Source organism: Lissotriton helveticus, chromosome 8 (genome assembly GCF_964261635.1).
Source record: "Lissotriton helveticus chromosome 8, aLisHel1.1, whole genome shotgun sequence".
In the NCBI taxonomy this organism is placed as follows: Eukaryota; Metazoa; Chordata; class Amphibia; order Caudata; family Salamandridae; genus Lissotriton; species Lissotriton helveticus.
This window is the reverse complement of record NC_136069.1, coordinates 1,184,699,628-1,184,721,425: the sequence shown is the minus strand read 5'-3', so window position 1 is coordinate 1,184,721,425 and position 21,798 is coordinate 1,184,699,628. Positions and strand designations below refer to the sequence as shown.

The following is a 21,798-nucleotide window of genomic DNA, read 5'->3' as shown; positions in this document are numbered from 1 at the left end:
GTTATAGCATCTTTTGTTCCCACCCCAGCTGAGGCGCTACCTGACACTTCACCCCGTGCCTCTGTAAAACCCTGCATGAGGAATTCTGTGCAAACGTTCCCGCGCGCAGTAGTGTTTCCACCGCATGCTTGTGAGAGTGGCTGTGAAAAACAGATACTGAATCAGACGGAAAGTCTGAGGAAAGAAAATTCCCAAACATTGCATGATAGTCTCTTAGCCATTCGATCTGTCAAGCAGAGGTTTTGGGCTAATAGCCTGTGGCATCTCTCTCTGTAGTCCACTACCTGCCTTTGTCCTATTAAATCTCTTGGTTCCTCTACCAAGCATTTGCAATGCAATAGGTCTCGCCATTGCGAGATTTAGAGCTATTAGCATTGTAAATGACAAGGCCTTTTATTTACGTTTTAAAAACAAAAACATAAATAAATAGAATTGTCATTTACAATGCCAATAGCTCAAACTCGTGTAAATGCGAGACCTATTGCATTGCAAATGCTTGTTATTAATTTCAACAGGTTTTAAAACGTTGTCTTCAACAATCGACACGTTTTCCAGAATGTTCTAAAGAATCGTCATGAAAAGCGCCACCTGCATCTCTAGTAGAAACCCACGTGGTTACAGATGCTTAAGGGCCAAATTACAAGTCTGGCGGGCCAGACTTGCAGTGGTAAAGCGGTGGTGTTCCAGCCACTGCCGGTCCTACCGTCACATTACAACTTTGGGAGTGGGATCGCCATTGCACTGACGCAGCTGCTAGGGAACCGCCATTCCCTGGCAGTGGTGCAGCGGTCAGGGGCTAAGTAATATGCTGATGGTGCCGCCATAGCACCACCATGCATATTACGAGTTCCAGGACAGTGAGCTGGTGGCTGAAAAGGCTGACGGTCCTGAAACAAAGGGGCCCTATAGGGCCCCCCATTGCCCATATGCCCCCCTCTGTGCATGCATTTCAGTTCCTGCATGACATGGAATTTACAGTCCATGCAGCACAGGAATGTTTTTTTGGGTTCCCACTGCAGTGCCCATTTTCAGAGACACCACCGTGGGACCGCCCAAAAAAGCCCGCCAGACACAAGGAAACTCGTAATCTGTCAGGTGGTGCAACCACAGGTTTGGCGCAGCGGGTCGCCAGCGTGGCAGTCTGCTCCTGCACTGCCAGAATCGTAACCAGGCCCTAAGTGTTTTGTAGGTAAGGTGTAGACTGGTCCGAAATAAAAGGACTCTATTAAATCCTGAAATGGCAAAACTGTTATACTTGCCAGAACGCCAATCATATGCCCAAGAATGGGCTTGCCTCCTGTGATATAACTGATAGACAATGCTCTTTCACGATCTCTACTAAGGCCCAATCTTGAGGGACCCGGTAATCCCACTGTGGGCGATGACATGAGTTTAATCTCAAAAGAATTATAATTTTGGAGTAAATCGTGGTTGCTTGCTTCTTGAATTTGTTTCAAGTGAAACATGTCTGCAACTTCAAAGTATGACTAAGTTAATTTTGCCTCTCGTAAACTTGAACCAGTGAAATAACATATGATGCAAGGTATCTAGTATTATCAGAGATGTAAAAGGGATGATAAAAACTCCATGCAGTTTTACTTAGTTCATATTTCTAAATTAATTTGTTGCTAGAATTGAATAGGTGTCCTACAATAAAAGTTTGGCAAGTTCCTCCAAGGAGGCCGATCTAAGTCGAACATCTAATTAAGGTGGTTTCTGAATCAGGGAGATAATAGAAATGGGCTGCTTTCCCAATCATCAAAATTGAGACAATATTGGATTATGGGGTAAACGTGCACAGTGCCCCACTTCAATTTTTTGCAAGTGTGAGCGAGGAACAAACTCTAATACATTTTCCTGCATGATTTCACTAGCACTCACTACCTGATAGGATGAAATATTAGAAGTTGTTTTGAAATTAGGAAAAAAGAGATATAAATCTTGGTAACTTAGGTAACAAGCATTTGCAATTCAATAGGTCTCGCATTATTAAAGTTTGAGCTATTGGCATTGCTAAATAATGCAACGCCAATAGCTCAAACTTTAACCTTATCACTGCGGCGCGAATTCCGCCGCAGTGCTGAACATTCCTATCGCGGGCGTGGTCATCAGCACACGCCCACCGTGACTCATGACGGTCGGGAGCCGTCATGAGCATGGAAGAGGTTAATAATGCGAGCCCTATTGCATTGCAAATGCTTGTTGTTTATGGTAAAGGGCTCAACAAGAGTTCAAGTTTCCCAGCTGTCTTCCACATGTACTTTATGTTCCTCTTTCTCACCAATGTATTGCTTGCTTTAACCTCCCTCCCTCAGCAGACTTTCTTGCACCCTCCCCATCCGCCACCCACCGTTGTCGATCTTGCTACCCTATCCCCACTTATCTACCCTCTGTTGTCTGTTTGCTTCCCCATTCCTGCCTGCCTTCATTTGCCTGTGAGCTTCCCCATCCCTCAGGTCCTCCCTCCCATGACCATGTGCTTTCCCATTTCTACCCACCAACCTTTTGTTGATCGTGTGCGTCCCCATCCCCGCCCACCCTGTTGTCCATATGCTTCCCCGCCCACCGTGTTTTCCGTTTGCTTCCCTGCCCATCCTCCATTGTCCGTGTGCTTCCCCACTAGATCTCGGTTCTCCATGTGCTTCTCCATACCTCCTACTCTGTTGTCCGTGTGCTTCCCAAGTGTTTTCTCTCGCTTGTCTTTCTTTCTCACACCTGTATCCTTCTCTCCTGCCCTCCTTCTGTGTTGTGTTGTCCTCCGCACACTCACTTCCCCAAAACTACTGCCTCGGTTTTTTTTTTTAAACAGCATTAGCGCTACATCAAAAAGTGCATTAGCATTATATAACTAGCTTTTCACCCTACACTTTTTCACGTTGGGATTTCAAAACCTCTAGTTCTAAATGGGAAAACTAAACTACAAGCCGCATGAAGCAAACACTGCGATAAAAACAAGGGCAGTGGCGAAGTAACAGATGACGTGGGGCACTGCACAGTCTTGCTCCTGAAATTCAAGAACAAGCATTTACAATGCAATGGTTTGGCCTTTGCAAAAGTTAGAGCTATTGGCATTGTAAATGACAATTTTTTTTATTTAGTTATTTGTTTTTAAAACAGATAAATAAATGGCATTGTCATTTACATTGCCAATAGCTTAATCTATCGCAAATGTGAGACCTATTGTACCCTACTGGACGAGCTCAGCAGACAGCAATTACTACCACACACACACACCCAGAGCCACACACACCCAGAGCCACACACACCCACCCAGAGCCACACACACACCCACCCAGAGCCACACACACACCCACCCAGAGCCACACACACACACACACACCCACCAAGAGCCACACACACACCCACCCAGAGCCACACACACACCCACCCAGAGCCACACACACACACCCAGGAGAGCAAGCACAGCGAGGGGGCAGGGAAGCAAGCACAGCGAGGGGGCATAAAGCAAGCACAGTGAGGGGGCAGGGAAGCAAGCACAGCGAGGGGGCAGGTAAGCAAGCACAGCGAGGGGGCAGGTAAGCAAGCACAGCGAAGGGGCAGGGAAGCAAGCACAGCGAGGGGGCAGGGAAGCACGCACAGCCAGGGGGCAGGGAAGCAAGCCCAGCCAGGGGGCAGGGAAGCACGCACAGCCAGGGGGCAGGGAAGCAAGCACAGCCAGGGGGCAGGGAAGCAAGCACAGCCAGGGGGCAGGGAAGCAAGCACAGGCAGGGGGCAGGGAAGCAAGCACAGCCAGGGGGCAGGGAAGCAAGCACAGCCAGGGGGCAGGTAAGCAAGCACAGCCAGGGGGCAGGTAAGCAAGCACAGGCAGGCCACCGGAGGATTCTGGGACAGAATTAATACAGACTAAACGTATGGCTTGTCAGATCCAAGCAAACTATGTGCGTTATCTTCTCTCCGAGCCTTGAGAAGTAAGGCCCCCTTGACAGGACAGCATGCCTCTGGGGACCTTTAGCTCTATTCCCCAGCCTCCCCCTAGAGGCCTGGAGCACTGCACCCACAGAAAAGGTGCAACTTGTCCCTCCTGAAAGGCACTCGAGAAATCTAAAACCGGACCAGCCTGTCCTTTGTGACCTAGAACGACGCGCCTCGGGACTACAGCTGCCGGACCCTTGTGGCTTCTTCCTTACGGGGAACTGGGGCTGTGAGTCTCTAGCGCCACCTACAGTTCTAAAAACACTTAGGTTAGCTCCTTAAGACTTGACTTTATCCACCAGGACAGTGTTTCCGACCCGTGCCTTTCTGCTGTAAATCGTTATCAGAATCAAAACTACAGCACCCAAAATGCACTAGGTACGATCGAAAATGACAGCGCAATCTTCACATCTTACGGCCCTAGCCCATGAGTGCCGTGCTCAACTACATTATTTTATTTGGACTTTGATGTATCCAGTACTGCTTATGTCATCTAGACTAACAATATACAGCCGGTGAATTCATTTTGCTCTCCTATGAAGTTTTTCAGGCACAAATTGCATGACCCAGAGTACATTCAAAATTCATATGGAATTTGCCTATACGTTGCGTCAAAAGGAACAAGTGGGATTTTATAAGAAAACTTTCATCTTCGGGTTTTTCACAGACATACAAATCTTGGTTTCATACATCTGTAGAACATGGAGCTTCCAACAGTTTGGCATTTGCCCTGAATCTTCCAATGGGTGTTGTGCGCCTGCTACTTAGTCTCTGGTGCTACATTTCTCAAGACCTACTACAGCCAGCATATACGGTTGTCGTTCACGTCCGGGTGTTGGTTTGAGTCAGGCCTTTGTTTGGCCACGTGACGCAGGCTGGGCGGAGAACTAGAGTGGTGGGAGGGGGGGGGGGGATGGGGCTACAAGCCGTGAATACTGATGCAGTTCGGTGGGGGGAGGGTCAGAGGTGTTTGACCTCAAGCTTGCAGTACGTGCAGGATGTGACCAGCGCCTCAATTTGGAAACAAACTGCTATCGCTACACTGCAGCTATGAAGTTGTGATGATACTACACCATAAAAGGGGCTTTGGGTGCGGGGATGTGTCCGGGCCTCAGAAGTGCCATTTTCCGCCCCAACCTCGCGTTTTTAAACTTCCGAAGGACAAATTGGGCCGAGATTCAGGCGGCGAAAGCTGAGAGTGAGACCTGTTTAAAAAGGGCAATTAACTCTCCCCAAACGAGCCTGGCAGCGTGTGCAGGGGGAGGCCATTAACTGCCTTTAGTGGCCCGCACCTGACCAGGATGTGACCAGGGGCCGAAGTGCGGGTAGGGGGGGGGGAGGGGTTAGCTGGAATTTATCGTACAGTAAGAACAGGCACAGGAATAAAGTAGGAGCGGCTTGTCCACTCCAGTCTTTCTATTAAGTGTACACTTTTCGGCGCCTAACAATATTCCGAACTACCAGCCCCAGAATGCAATGTTATAACACAGAGCTGGGTCAGATACTCAGACCTGGCATAGGAACTTAAGCTGCCTGGTGAACTTGTTTCCGATATCTAAAAATCCTCCAGATCAGTTGTGAGTAGAGATTCAAGAGATGCTGTTTTGCTTTGCATTATGGGACATGTGGTTCTTGAAGAGATGTAAAGAAGTGTCAGCGCAGCGCTTGTGTCGCTGTTCACACCTAGGCAGGGACCACTTCTGATGTCCAATGTTAGACAGAGTCTGCATGGATCGGAAGCCGGGTGTGGCATAATGAAACAGTAGTCTTGCCCGCCCCCTGCTCCCTCCAGACAGTACTTAAGTGCCTTTCACAAACACACACTCACTATCCACAGTACCATGAGGCTATAGAAGTTCACGTGGGCGCTGTTTAACAAATCATAATGAGGACAAAGCAAGACACATACTGTTTGCTGTGTGCTTCTGCCACACACCCCCGTGTTCCTGCGCACTGCTCTGTAAAATCACATTGTGATGCAGAAGTGATGTAGCGTCCAGTTCATATGTTTTGTTTTAGGCGCTTTTAATTTTATCAAACCGGGGATGTGCGGATTATGTGATTTGGCCAGGATCACACTTTGCTGCTAAGAAAGAAAGTGCACAATTATTGTGCAGGTTCCTCGGATGCCTTTTTCTCCCTCGACACTACTGGCCTCATTGCCATATTAGATAGCACTGGTTGTGCAGTATTACATAGCGCTGGTTGTATAGTATTAGATGGCCCTAGTTGTGCAGTTTTATATAGAGTGGTGGTGCAGTATTAGATAGAGTGGTTGTGTAGTTTTAGCGCTGGTTGTGTAGTATTAGATAGCGCTAGTTGTGTAGTATTAGATAGCGCTAGTTGTGTAGTATTACATAGCGCTAGTTGTGTAGTATTACATAGCGCTAGTTGTGTAGTATTAGAAGGCGCTGTTTGTGTAGTATTAGATAGGGCTGGTTGTGTAGGATTACATAACGCTGGTTGTGTAGTATTACATAACCCTGGTTGTGTAGTATTAGCGCTGATTGTGTAGTATTAGAAGGCGCTGGTTGTGTAGTATTAGATAGTTGATTATGTCCGTGGGTGGTAAATATTTTTCAAACCTTTTTGTCTATACTGAATACCATGTTTGGAGTGGACAGCCCTTTAAAAAGCGTCATTGTGCTTTTGTTCAGCAGGCTGAAGAGCCGACAGTGTGAGACCGTGTGAGTTTGGCTGCTTCTTGCAGCGCCTCGAGGCGGGGGAGCGCGGTGAACAGTTTAGTCCAAGGGACGTGTGCAGTGACCACCTAACGTGAGTGCAATAGTGAATCACTTATTTCTGCTCGTGTGCTGCATGCACAAACGAGAGAGCCTGAGCCGGCCGGACACCCAGGCCGCGCCAGCCGGACATGCAGCGAGCGGTCTGCAGGGGGGGCTGGGGGGGCAGGGCCCCGCCGTGGTTGAACCTGTGTGCATTGCAACACTTTGATGTTACTCCTCGCCCCTCCCCCGGATTCCTGGCAGCAGAGTGACCCGCACGTATCCACCCTGACCCCCACGAGGTTCTGATATTATTGTTGTGGGGAGGTGAGGCCGGGGGCAGGCCCAAGGGAGGGACAACTTCCGCGCACCCCCACTAAAGACTGCATGGTTAGTTTGGAAACTAAGGGCCACTGTACCGCCAGCACCACTATAGTGAACAGTGATAACAGTAACAACGGAAACAACAACTCTAAAACTAACAGGAAAATAAATGAACGAAGGTAACCACAACGGTGACAACAATAATCAAAATTAGAACTGCAAAATAGAACATAACGTATATTTACATAATATAACAAGAAATATAACAGAATATCATGTAAATAAAAGATCTCACAGACGGAAGCGCAAGTAATATTAGTAACAACTAAATAAATGGGGGGGGGGCGGGAACGGGATAAGAACAAAAACAAAAAAATGCCGCTTACCTCCAAGAAAAGTGAAATGGCGCAGCCCACCCCTGCTCGGAGTAGGGAGCGGGTCGGGTCTGCGTCCTCACTTGGAGAGTGAGCAGGCTGGTGTGACGAAGGATGCCGGCCTGAAGAAAAAATGTACATCCGCCCACCGCCGCATGACGTGGCGGAAAGCCTAAAAATTGCAGGAACGCCCACGAATCTGCTCGCAGAATGACGAGCAGATCTCTCTTCCAATGGCTAGCCTCCATTTATGGAGCTAGCCAATGGAACAGAGGGGCGGTGACCAAGCCACACATACTGTAAACATAAGATTTAGCCTGCGCCGAAAAGCTGCGCGGTGCGCAGCTTTCGACGAGGCGAAACCTAAAAACTACCCCTGCCCTGCATTACACCCCTCTGCCCCTGCATTACAGTACAGTCACCCTAACAACCTCACGAGAGATCTCCTAGTGCAGCAGAAGGGCCATGCTTGGCGCCATAGGAGAGACGCCTGCAGCACTAGAAGCGTGTCCTCATCAGCACAAGGCGTGACAGCCTCAGCAGCGATAAAAGAAGCGCCACTTTAGCACTGCGCGAGTGTGTCCTCAGCTCAACTGACGAGCCCCAATGCAGCCAGAAACACAGGAGCAACACTAAGGAAGAGAGACACTCAGGCCTCTGTAATACTACAAATGAGACAACTTCAGTACACTACAGGACTGACATTCATGGCACTGCAGGTCAGACAGCCTCAGGAGCATTACAGGAAGTGCATACAACACTACACAATATAGACCCACAGCACTGCACAATATACACCCGCAGCACTACTGGAAGGATAGTCTCAATAATACTTATAGAGAGACAACCTGCAGGGAAACAGCCTCAATAACACCACCTGCAGAAGGGGAGCCTTTATCCTTAGTGGGGGGCCTACCCAGGGGCAGTGGTCTCTCCGCAGAGAAGCACTAGTCACACTTGATAATGTAAGAGAGCAGCCTGTTCACAGGCCCCTTGCATTCTCCCGGGTGACCGCGTCCTTCCTTACCAGGTCCTGGGCCGCGGGGCTCAGGCAGTTCTCCATTTCCGAATTGAACAACTACAGGGAGAAAGTCAGTCCGTGAATACGACAAAAAAACCTCTAAATGCTCCAAAGAGAGATGCTCACCAGGTTCAAATAGTTTGCCCAGCGGTTGGCATGAGTTTGATTTCCATCAGCCCACCCATTTGGCGGAGCTTCGTCATCTGGAAACCTACAGGAGTAGAGTCAATGTAGCCAGTGCTGCTCCAAGGCTAACATGATTGAATACTTGACCTCATACTCCCGGTGATCTCTGCCAAAGTGCTTGTTCAAAGTATGAGACAACTGATGGAGTGCAGTGCAAGTGAAAAATGTGAAAAATAAAAATGACTAGAAGGACAAAAAAATATGTTTATTGAGTATTGTCATAATTAAAAACCGCCTGATAGTATGGAATAAATGTACTATCTTCTGGCAACAAGTAAGGTCGACATGTTTCAGCCGTTCGGGCTATTTAGCCCGGCTTTCTTCAGGACCTAGTAGATGTATCGTGCTACTGCAGAAAAAACCATTAATAAAATCTATTATACATGAAACAGTTTCACATAAAGGAATGAATAGGTCAGTGGTTTATTACCACTCTACCGGACATAGATCCCATATGTATGGAGGTAAGAGCTATCTCTTCTTTCCTGAAACAAAACATAAATTTGTCAAAGAAGGAGGGGTCAAACTTAAAGTGGTGAACAAGAGGTGATCAGAGCATAGAGGTTAAAAAGTCACAACAGTCGATTTTGAGTATTTAATCGACTTGGCCAGCCCATTAAGTGACTGCATTTAGGCAATTTCAAGTTTCTAGAACAGATTGGTACTCACCCAACTTGCTGTGGGAGTTGCCTCCCCTCACCCGGCTACTGCTCGGTGGTTGAGGCCCCGCTCTATTTGTAAGTAAAACAAGGGAGCAAGAGGTAATGTCATCATCCGTCTTTGTCCCTGTGTTATACTTGTAGAATCACAAATAAATAATTAAAACCTAGATCAAAAATATAGAATCTTGGCGTTCAACATCATGAAGGACAGCAGGCTAGTCCTTGGGTTATGGTCTAATAGGATATATAAGTATGGTTCATTCTCTACTAGAGTATAACTTAACCAGTACAGTGTTGATAATGAAAATAAAAATTGAACTAATACAACCGGCCAAATTGCCCTCAGTAATTTGCCAAGTCTTTAGTAGCAAAGTTGAAAAAAGCATATAAGTCATAAAGCAAGATAATGACCTATCCTGCCCCTTTCTATGAGGTTAAACAACTAGTATGTAGCAAAGGAAGATGTCAAAACATAAACACTATTCCTCTGATGGCCTATGACATAGATATTATTATGTCAATATTCAGAATGTGTACCAAAATAATGAAGTCTCTACAACACGGTTACCTTACATGTCCGTCGGTACCCCTTTGCAGTCTGCAAGCAGTGTGGGAGGTACCTAGGACAGGGAAGTGTCTCCTTTTATAGTGGCATTGATTGGCTTAACGAGCCATCATTTCTATATATACCAATGATACACCGCGATATTGTGATGTGGCCCGTGCGTTTAAGTATTAGATGTTGTGGTGAGCATGTGTCTTGTTCAGACACTTTTTTTTAGGCTAATGCGCATGCATATGTGTCTGATAACGGTCGCTCAGGAAGCAGCAATGTCGCCGAGACACTTTTCCCGGAGTCATGCGCGTGAACACCCGGTGTCGGTGATGTGCACATGCGCAAACGGCTTCGATGAAAAGGCAGTGTCCTCCATGGTGGCCTCCATTAATGCTCCGAGTTAAGCCTTCCGTGCCGGCGTCCCAGTGCCCGGGCAGACCTGCTTCTACTGATACGCCACCGCCTCGGTCCAAGGCGAGCCTGTGGTCCAAAGCTTCCAATGAAACCACCCTGCCCACCTAAAACAGCAAGGAGAGGGGTCAATGGGGCTCCCCTCAGTAACTCAGCGCGCCGTCTGCGGCGATCCACAACCTGCAAGGGCATCGCCCACCCTCCGCCCTGACTCGGGCGCCCTTCTGGCCGGTCCGTAGCGACTCCTAAGCTCGGGGACCTCCTTGGACGAGGAAAAGTTTCCACCGGAAAAACAGGTTGCACATGTGCGTCTCTGAAAAGCCCTCGCGCAGCGGCGAGGCACCTGCTTTGGGCCGGAGAGTACACACAGGGCTGCTGCGCTCGCGCCGGGCGGGAGGTCTGCTCAGAGGGAGCGTGCGCCTCGGAGCCCGTGGCCGCCGACGCTGAAGGCCTGGGGGGCTGCACCGCACACGGAGCTCGCGGTCATCATGGAGTCTCCCCGTCACCTTCCTGTGGGCTCCTCAGACAGGGACAGCACCCGCCGGGAGCACTCCAGAGCCGGCCGGTGTGTGCCAGGATGCCTGACTCACCGTGAGGGCGGGGCCCTGGCAGGCTCCACCTCCCTCTTCCTCTCATGTTCGCTCACCACTCCGGCGCTAATCGGTATAACAAGTTGGACCAGTGGAGCCAAATTTAGATACACGGAAACCAAACGCCTGACTCACCAGGAGGGCGCAGCCCCGGCGGGCTCCACCTCCCTCTTCCTCATGCTTGCTCACCACTCGGGCGCTAATCGGTATAACAAGTTGGACCAGTGGAGCCAAATTTAGCTACACGCAAACCCCCCCCCCCAAAAAAAAACACGCCCGCGAGTGGTGCGCGCGCGCAACTGCAAGGCATATGTTTTCAATTATCGCGCCCGTGTCTGGGCACGATAATTGAAAACATATGGGATTTGGTGCGCGTAATAGACACCAATAGGCCGTGGGTGGAACAATGCGCCCGCCTTTGACCTATTGATTGCTCGGTTAAAAAAAATACACGCACTGAAAGCCCAATAAGAGAAGAGCAAATAAAAAACACACGCACAAGCGTGTACAATTCCAGGGTCCATTTCAGAACCCTGGACAAAAGAACTCTTGCTGCGCGAGCACTGCTGTGCAGTGCATCGCTAGGCACGAGACCTAAAAAGAGAGATACATCTCAGAATCCTTCAACCTAACACAGATCCCTTTCTGATCTAAGGGCAGGATGTCCAGGTCTACTCCCGCCAGGCTTGTATCTGCTACTGTACTGAGAAGGCAATGCTATGTTCAAGCTGAACTTATTTCTCTGCTCAATAAATTTAGAACTGGCACTTGCTGAAATCTTACACTGCTTGCTACCAATTGTCAGACCCTGTGGGTCCACCTTGGTGACTGAGGTCGTTTGCCACAGGTCTGCTGGGGGCTGCCTTACTATGGCTCTGCAGACTTGACCATGTACAACCCTTTCTGCATTAAATTCTCAGGGTAATAAGGGCAGTCACTGGCTTCTACGGGAGGTAGTGTGAGGGTGCACAAGTCCAGAATTTAACAATCAAAAAAACATACAATAAATTCAATGTCCATTCCACTGCCCATCTTTTAGCAAACAAAGTACTTTTAATCACACAGCAGTAATAAATACTAGAAAATTCAACTTAAGATACAAGATGGTGACTCTAGTGATGCCTTCCCCCTGTAGTGCACCCACCCAGCTCCCTCTGTGCTGAACCCACCTCAGTCGATTCCCTAATGGCTGGTTCTCCCCAATGGTGCTAGAAAAGTCACAACTCGGGCACCTGTGCAGCCTCTACTATCCCCTACAAGTCAAATGAGCACACAGCTCTCTTCAGTTCAAATGTCTTATTCCTTGTGGTCAAGTTGGTGTGCTGCAATATGGAATGCTCCCTCAAGATCATACCTAGCAGTCTTGTTGTTATTCCCTTGGCAGGTCCATGGAAAGCCAGACCAGAATCAGGGGCCACCACAGATATATAACATTGTATTGTAGTAATTAATTAAAATCATTACAAATACAAAGGAGTGGAACAGCTTTCCATAGCGGACAACATCACCTCAAACAGTAATTCTTGCTACTTCCATTAAAGAAGGCATTTGTCTATTTTTTTAACGCAGTATTTAACAATTTTGCTTATCGTGAAAGCTCAGATCCATTTGTCAAGGTTTGGACAACATTTTAAGGCATCTGTGTTGTGCTGTTTTCCCATAACGCAGCCCCAATAGATTCTTGGTGGTACTGAAAGTCTGGTTTTGTGTCAGGTTCCAGTATTTAGGTAATTTGGCTTTGGAAGCCTTCAATGGAGTTAGGTTACCTTGTATTTTATTCAGATTTATAACTTTTGCCTGACTGGAGAACCTTCTTTGCAGTTAAAAGTGAGGTCCAGGGGGAACTTGGGAAATATTTCTCTTGCCATGATACCATGTGCGCATCTGGACCCAGTGAAAATATTTTTCACTTCAAAGTGTTTTTGCACACCTCAACATATTTACATTTGATTTCAATCCCTGCGCGAAGTGCACAGATAATGTTGCCGTCCTTGCCCGCATAACCTCTTTTCCCAATCCCCACAACGTGTTCTCAGGTGGCATAGCAGTTGTGTCCAAGCCTTCACTCAAAAAACACACACAAAAAAAAGCTCTCATCAGGAGGGAGCAGTAGGAGTAAGTTAGTCAATTTGTCTCCGTAGGAATATTTTGTTTTGCAAGAACCAGTGCTTTAAATGGGCAGGAACGGAGTACCTTGACCTCTAACTTGAAAAGGAGTGTAATAGCTCCCCTTCCCAGCAGCAAACAGGTACTCTGAGACAGTAAGTGTAGGAAGGTGGAATCCGACTGCATGGTTACCCCCACTTTTTTGCCTGGTGTTTTGATGGTTTTTGACTTAGTTTGGCTGGGATCCTGCTATCCAGGGTCTCAGCCTATCTGTTTCCCTCTCTAAACTGATTGTACGTACATTAGGTACACTCCAAATTGGTTACTGGGTTACCTTTGTGAGTCCCTAGTATATGGTACCTTAGGTACCAAGGGCATAGGTACCCCCAGAGGCCTACCAGGGGCTGAACCATGTATTATGCCACCCCTAGGAAGCCTTCCAAAATGACACCACAGGTCTGCTACTGCAGCCTGGGTAAGGTGGTGCTTGCTTATAGTATACCTATATCTACCTTTTAAAACAGACACATATAAACCTATAAGTTACTCCTATGGCAGGCCTTGACAATCTTGGAGGCAGAGTGCTTGGTTTTGTGTGAGAGGGTGCCCTAGCCTGAGCTGAGCCCCTCTGCAGCTTTCGGAATCCCTTCCTTATAGCTGTTCTGTGATACAGCCATACCATATACTCTTAAGTGCATTATAACATTGCGGTTAGTGTCAACTTTGGAATGGATGCATCAAAACAAATACTACCCCCGCCAGTTATGGCGGCGGGGCTAGCATTCCACCCTTCTAGAGGGAGAAGACATGTACACACTGATCTAACCGGTAAAAGTTCAACTGAGCCCCAGCATCACAAAAAGGATGCTGCTACCACAGACAAGAGTCTAACCTACTGCTGCTGGACGTAACTCTGGCAGGGGAGGCCTGGACAATAGGTTTCCTGTCCAGGGAGGTGTAACCACCTCCCCAGACAGGCTTTAGTGTATTGGGGCAGGGTGGGTGCCTTCACTGAATGCTTTTCAGACAGTGCCTGGGGCACACAAGGTGTCCCCGTGCATTTCCCAGTTCAAACCGGTTGCTGGGGCACTCAGCCCCTGCTCTGCCGTGAAACTGGACAAAGGGGAAGGGGTGTAACCACCCCCTCCCCAGGTCCTCCCATAGGTGGGACCTTGGAGTTAGTCCATCCCCTAAACTTGGTAAAAGTATAGGAACCCAGTCCCTAGGACTTTAGATTACCCTGGACGAAACTATGCAACATATATCTTGGACCTTTGACATTCTATTTCGACTAGAAGACTGAAGAAATCCCCCTTGGGGTCAAGGAGTTACTCCCCTGTTCAAACAGGCACCAAAGAAGCATCTTGCCGGTCTGCATTTTCGAGGCTCTCGCCGGATCCTGAAGAATCTGCGACACAGGACACGGGCTTCCAGACATTTCCGAGGCCGTCAGAGCCCCCAGCAAAGCTGAGACCTGTAGCCATCACGAGAGACGTGGGACCGGAACTCCTGGACATCCAGAACATTTGCTAGTGCATCAACATCCCGAGCTTTCCCGAAGTTGTGCATTGGGCTACTTGTAGTCCAATCCCCGAGCACCTTTTGCACAGAAGCTTGTGGGCCTACACTCCAGGAGTGTTCCTTGGGCCAGCTTCCTGCATTTCTGCTCGAGGCCCCTTTGCGATCCCTGGTTCATCGACTGGTGGGTCCACACAAAGGAATCTCCTCTGTTTCTTGGGCTTTCCTGGTTGCTCCAGATGTGCCCTGACTCCCCTCCAAAGGGTGAGTCCCTTAGACCTTGCTGATCTTCACCGAAGCCAATCTTTCCATTCTGCGTGGGTTGCTGTTGCCAAGGCTTGTTGGGTCCAATAAAGATACCAACGCTGCAGCACTCGACATCCGTTGTGGGACAGCTCGAATTCAGCTCCTGGTCGTCATCGACGCCTCCTGGACCTCGTGGCTGAAGAGTCAAGCTTCACCTACATCACCTGAAATCACCCGACATCGGCTAGCATCTTCTTGTTGCTTCCCTGGTCACTGGCAAGTGACCCAGACTCTGTCCCCTCTGCTTTCAGGTTCTTCAGATCTTCGATCCACCATTGAATCCATCTGGACACTCTTCATCTGGTCGCCTGCAGCACTTCTTTGCAGCTCTCCATAGGAAACGACAAGGAAACCCGACACGAAAAGACACCTATGCACCCGGCTTTCCTGGGTGAGGTAACACGAGTACTTCGGTGCTCCCGTGGGTCTTGACTCTTGAAGTGTCCAGTACTGAAGGTGTTTGTTCCTAGTCCACTCCTAAGTGTCCTTAAGCTTTAAAAATCTAATCGCAACTTTCTACATAGAAGTCAATGGTGATTCGCGGCTGTGTTTATAGACACTGCACGCGTCCCCGTGGGTCTCCTGCATCCCTACCTTGGGTGGTTCCTGGTTGCCCCAGCGGTTTTACAGGCCCTAGACCTTGCGTCTATCTCTCTCGTGGTTCTTATACCACTTTCTTAGTATATGGTTTGTGAGGCCCCTAGGGCAAAACGTATACTGTGCTAATTTACTGTGTGCTATTTAAGCAATTGTATTTCCTCTAGCCTCATAAAGAGACTAGAGGGATGTGTTTAGATAGAGTGGTAAAACAAGCTGCTTTACATTCCTTCAAGACTTAGCCTGAAGGCTGCTCTCCACAGCTACCACTAGGATAGCTTTCTATAAAGGTTGTCTTAAACCTACCATCAATAAGGGTTGTTTCGACTGGTGCAAGGTGTCCACTAGAATAGTGGACAGCATATGCCAGGCCAACTCACAGTAAGTACCTGCAATTTTATATTTCCACCCCACCCCACTCAAATCAATAAATCAATCAATCACTTCAAACCACTGAAACAAATTAAAGTTGTAAATAGTTTTGCAACTTACACTGCAGGCCGTCCCCATAAATAGTTTAAGCATAAGGGGACAGTGGTGTGCAGTGGAAATTATTGTAAATCTTTCATTAGGGGCGTAGCTTGGGGGAGTGTTTGGGTTGCTACCCCCCTAAATGTATTTTGAGATAAATTGTATGGAGCAGGTGCTTTCAGTCAGGTATGGTGAGGAATCTGTTAGATTTTACCAGCAATTTTACACTCGCAGACAAAAATGCACACACTCTCTCTGTTTAGAAAGACTTTAAAAATGTGGGTTATTTCACACAAAAAAAATGCTTTCTCTCACTTAGTATCCCTACCAATCCGCATTCCTCTCCCTTTCCACTGCCCCGTAGCCCCTCTTGTGCGCCATACTTGTCCTATAATGTATTATAACATTATATGCCAGCGTGATTGTTGGAAGAATATTAAGCCCCCCAGTCTTACTGACCATTTAATAGCTAATAAAAGTAACCCTTTTTGTAAGTAATTAAATGTAGGTAGGTACAACTGTTCTGCATACAGAATGTTCGCAAGAACCCACTTGTATGTTTTTTTGTCAAAGACGTGTACAGAGCCATCACATTCTTGGTTAGTAGTAAAAAACAGGATCATAATCCAGGTGTGTATGTAAATAAACGATTATGGGCAAAACAGCGGCAATCTTCTCCTGAAGAATGAACCACTGGTTGCTGCTCTGCACAGTGGAAGGAGCGGGACTGGGTACCAGCAGGGAATGAGAGAGCGGAAGTGAGGAGATAATAACTGGGGGAGGGACTGGGATTTGGAAAGAGTAGGCGGGGAAGTGAGACAGGAGACAAGAAACAGATCGAGAGAGGCTGACACAAGCAGGCACCGTGGAAAGGGTGAAGCAGGCTGATGAAGAGCAAAGAGCCGCCAGGAGGAACACCAGTTGCGAGCCGCGCACGGTGACCGAGATGATGCCTCTGCCCCGCTTCAGCATCCTGTTGCTGCCGCCGGGGAGGATGCTGAGGCGGTGATCCCTCGAGGAGGGCACCGGTGCCGCCCTGGAGATGGCGGAGGAGCTGAGCCTGGACATGGTGCTCGGCTTCCTGCAGGAGAGGGGCGGCCGGGCCCGCAACCAGGAGCTGCTGGAGCGCTTCAAGGGCTGCCTGAACCCCCCGGGCCCCGAGGAGGAGCGGGCCCGCGCCCGGCAGCGCTTCAAGGACATCGTCAACGAGCTGGGCAGCGTGCGGCAGGAGGCGGACGGGCTCAAGTACGTGTGCCTGAGGAAGAGGTACAGGCAGCAGGCGTCGAGAGACGAGGGACCCCCGGGAGAGGCGCCCGAGGAGGAGCCGAGCCCCGCGGCAGAGCAGCCGCCGCCACCACCACCGCCGACCCCCGTCATCTCCGTCACCGGCGCCGCAGAGGATGCGGAGCCAGCACGTGAGCCCCGCGGGGAGGCGGACCTGGGGCCGGAGGGGTCCGGCGAAGACGCGCCTGTCCCTCTGGGGGGCAGCACCGGTGCGGACCAGCCCCCCGCAGACTCTCCCCGGTCCCCGCGCGGGGCCGCCGGCTGCTCCCCGGTGTCCGCCATCCGCAGCAGCCGGGAGACCTTCCGCGAGCTGCTGCTGAGCGGCGCCTCCCCTCAGCTCCGCCGCGGCGGCTTCTTCCCCGGCCGGCGGGGAGGGGACTCTGACTCTGCGTCCCTGGGCTCGGAGGAGGCCCCGCTGGCGCTGGAGCCCCGGGAGCACGCCTGGATGCTGTGCTCCGCCTCGGGCTCCAGCCCCTGGGCGCTGCTGGCCGCCGAGCCGGCGCTGCTCACCCGGCGGGACTTCATCACCGGCTGCAGCTGCGTGCACTGGGCGGCGCGCGCCGGGCGCCACGAGCTGCTGGCCGCGCTGCTCGCCTTCGCGCGCCGCCACGGGCTGCCGGTGGACGTGAACGCGCGCACGGCCGGGGGCGGCGGTTACACGGCGCTGCACCTGGCCGCCATGCACGGCCACGCCGAGGTGGCCAAGCTGCTCATCGGTGCCTACGACGCGGACGTCGACGTCAGAGACTACAGCGGCCGCAAGGCGCACCACTACCTGGGCCCCGAGGCCGACGAGGCCCTGCGGGGGCTGGTGCGGGGCGAGGCCGAGGCGGAGGAGGCGCCCCCTGCCGCCGAGGAGGGCAGTGCCGCCGGGCGCTGGAGTCTGTCGAGGGTGCTGCCCGCCGGCCTCATCGTGCACAAACTCTCGCAGGTGGTGGAGGAGGACCACGGGGGCCCGCAGGGGACAGCGCACAGAGGGAAGCCGGTGAGCAGGAGGCCCTCGGGCGGGAGTAGGCCCAAGCCCCGGCTCAACAAGATGAGGTTCAGGACCCAGATCATCCATAGCACCTACGGAGGGGGTGAGGTGGAGGGCGACGGAGCGGCCCTGAAGAGCCCGCCTAAGCTCCGGCCCAAATCCAACATGTTCGGGTGAAGCTGCTAGAAAAGACCTTCTGGGATGTAAAGGAACGGGTTGGGCAAAGCTACCATAAGGTAGAGCTTGCCGTCATAAATAATGATATGTGATTGATATTTGGTCAGTTCAATCAGTCACTGATGTAAACCCAGTTGAATTACACAAACCCACAGTACTAACCTGATTATTGGCTACATGACTGACTTTTCGAAACTCTGTGTTGACACCATTCCCTTGTTCCTGGCTTGAATGCGGTGACTGATACACAGCCACATTTACAGCATGAGCTTACAGACACTGACCACACGACAATAATATGTGCCCCCCGCCCCGTGACAGGCTAACCTCTGTGAGATGCTGGCATGCACAAACACCTAGATACTGATGCAATCCCCAACGTACTAACCTCAAACCCAATAGGAGGCAACCCCTGGTTATTGACATGATCAACCCCCACAGTGACAGATATGATCAATCAATCTCCTGAATTGTCATGTACGCCCCCTGGTACTGACATGAATCCCAATGACACACAAACTTCTGGGTACGGACCTAAATACTGCCACTCACTGGTACCAACGCACTTCCAAAGCTGTGGGTTTGAAGTGTGGACTATAATAATGTATTGCACTGACTGCCAACGCTAAAATGGTTAAACTTAAAAGAAGACATTACTGGGACCCGAGACAGCAGCACTAAAAGACGAGAAAGCAGCAGCACTAAGAATCGAGAAACAGCTGGGGAGTTTGTTTTTGAGAATTGGAAACAAAACCCCAGTGCACGGGAGAGGTTTTTGATTACTATTTGAGACTCATTTCGGAAGCAGCACTTAATCTTATTAGTGAACGGGTTCTTGCGGTACTTTTTATGTTAATTTGGTGAACTACACATTAGTTCCTGAGTCACTAAAAAACCTTAACAAATGTGAGAAGAACTATTGTCTGTCCCTTCCCACGAGAGAGAGAAATCAGATTTATTTATTCAGTCATCTCTTAAAAAAATATATATTTTTGTAATTCCGAACTAAGCTTATCAGGGCAGCATAAGTAAAGCTCAAAGTAAAATCGAGATATCCCGACCTATAGTTTGAGTGCCATAACTGTTGGCTTAATTTGGCATTTTGTATTTTATGCACATTGTATAATTATCTGTCGGCTTTGTTATAGTTGCATGATGCTAAACTATTTCAGACAGGTTTGCAGTTCAAGCCAATGGCAGAATATTTTTCCTTCTCCAATAACATTTCATGTACTACTAGGTAATGAAATATGTTGAAAGTGCTACTGGCTGGGCTCTTCAGACTAGAACAGCATTTACCCCTTGCTTTTTCCCTATTCTTTTATGGCCACAGGACCCCTCAAGTGAAATAGATCATAATGTTTGCAGGCCTTATGTTGTTATTCTATAAACTGGCATATTAGCGAAAACTTGTTTCCTTGGCCAAAAGGCATAGTGCTGTGCACTTGTTCAAGCTTGATTTAAGGCTACTATGCAAAACCTTTGATTACGTTTGCTTTACTACCCATTGAACCTGTGATGTAAAGTTGTGGATAGCAGCAGTATTTTTATGCCCGTCTTCTTGTCAGCTGATCACTTAAAATCACATGAATCTTTTGTGTGTAGCTATTCACAAAGATCTGACCACACTTAAACAGCACGGAGGAATGGACAAATGCATGCAGAGAGATTTCCTGTTTAACGACACAAACTCTCGCAGTTTGTCATTTTAATTCGAGGGAAGTCACTTTACTTCTTGTTGATCAAAAAACATTGATAACAAGAGTATCCAGGTGAGAAATGCTTTAATTCTGACGTTTAGTTTCAAGCAAGCGTTCTATGTTGGCTTGACACTAAGATCCTATATGTCAGGGCACCACTTTTGCAGTCAAGGAGTTTCATTTGACAGCCTAATGTGTTCTGGAACTTGTAGTCTTTGGTTGCATCCACTGAATTAACACACCTGCTAACAATGTCTTTAAATACAAATGCCTCGGACTGGAATGATGGTGCCCTGCTAACACTGAGTTAGGTGGAAATCGTAATCTCGCAAGATTTGCATTAAATTAATAACTTTTCACTAGTTACCTCCTATGGAGCATCTGGCCCTTAAATTGTCAATAAAAAAACTTACCAGTGTCACATTGCAAAGTTGAAGTTGAAACAGTTTTTTTTTCATACCCACTAATTGCAGGTGCAAAATCAGAGATATAATTTAACTTTCCATTTTAAGGAGGTTGGAGAGAATGAGTTTCAAAGGTGGGTGAAAGAAAAAAATCTAATTCTAGGCCTGTAAGTCTCTTCTCAATTTTCTAGCCTACGGCACCCTTGAAGGGTTTACAGTTATGCATCAAAACCTTCTAGTGTGTTGCTCTGTTAGTACTGGAAGTTGGAAGTTTGCAGTAGGCAATATTAAATGTCTATATAGCATAACGTATATTTACAGTGACCGAATCATTTATCCTTTGCCATGAGGTAGAAGGAATTTCATAATTTCATGCAGGCATGCTGATCTGCTTCTCTTGAGCCCTGGTCATATACTGAAATTACAATATATAACATCATAGTGCTTACAAGCAAAATCTATTCATGTGTCTTGGTTATAAATGTGATGTCACTGGTTCAAACCAGCAACCTGATTCAGTACCTCTTGTGCATTATGCAAGTATATTAAGGGTTTATGCCATATACTGTAGACTGCAAATTTCGGGTTTACTGAAATGTGAAAATCTCCTGGATTGCACTTTACATTAGCTTAGCGTATCTTGGGACATCAAATCCTAGTCTCTCTAATTTCCACGAAGTACATCTTTTTTGGTTCTGCATGATTGGGCAATTTTTTTTTTTTTTTATAGCATCTCAATCCAGGCAATGTGAACGCCCAAGCGATTGTCACCCAGTATTGTGTATGACTATGCTAGCTCAAGTAAAGAAAATCAGTTCCTCGTGCCTCACTCTAAACTTGTTCTACAGCATCTTCCATGTTTGTCAATTCCTACGTTTTTTTTTCACTATCCACGTTGCTTTCGAACCTCGGTTTTGAGATTTTGTTAGAACGGTTAATTCATTTTGCAGTTCAGATGCAGTCAAAGTTTGAAATGGGCCCTTTATGCTCTGGGGCAGATTTATGAGGCTCTTGCGCCTCCTTGCGCCGCAATTGCGTCACGTAATGTGACGCAACGGTGGCGCAAACAATGCGCCCTATTTACAACGTGACGCATCTAGAAGATGCGTCACATTGGAAACCCCTGCGCCATAAGGAGGCGTTCCTGCGAGTGGAAGAGGTGTGGCGCCGCGGCCAGGGCGACTGACGCTGGAATCTGGGGACCACGGTTCGATCCCCGGCTCCGGCGGCAGGTCAGCCCAGCACCATGTGACTCTGGGCAATAGCTCGCTTAATCTTCCCGACGGCCCCCCAGCGCCTAGAGACCCTTACGGGTGATTGTGTGCTTTACAAATGTGGACTTTACTTTACTTTACTGCGCAGGGGGGGCATTCCTGCGCAGGAACGCCTCCTAAAAGTGGCTGAGTGAAATCTATGAGATTTCACTCAGTCACTTTCTACGTCAATTCCTTACGCCTGCTTGAAGCAGGCGTAAGGGTG

At 48.7% G+C, this 21,798-nt stretch overlaps 1 protein-coding gene across 1 annotated transcript; it reads left to right on the top strand.

Annotated features, from left to right (window-relative positions):
* Positions 1–15,658: 15,658 nt before the first annotated feature.
* Positions 15,659–20,345, top strand: SOWAHC (sosondowah ankyrin repeat domain family member C). Its single transcript, XM_078658117.1, has one exon. It carries the CDS (start codon positions 16,821–16,823, stop codon positions 18,213–18,215), a length of 1,395 nt encoding a protein of 464 aa, XP_078514243.1. The 5' UTR covers positions 15,659–16,820; the 3' UTR covers positions 18,216–20,345.
* Positions 20,346–21,798: the final 1,453 nt, after the last annotated feature.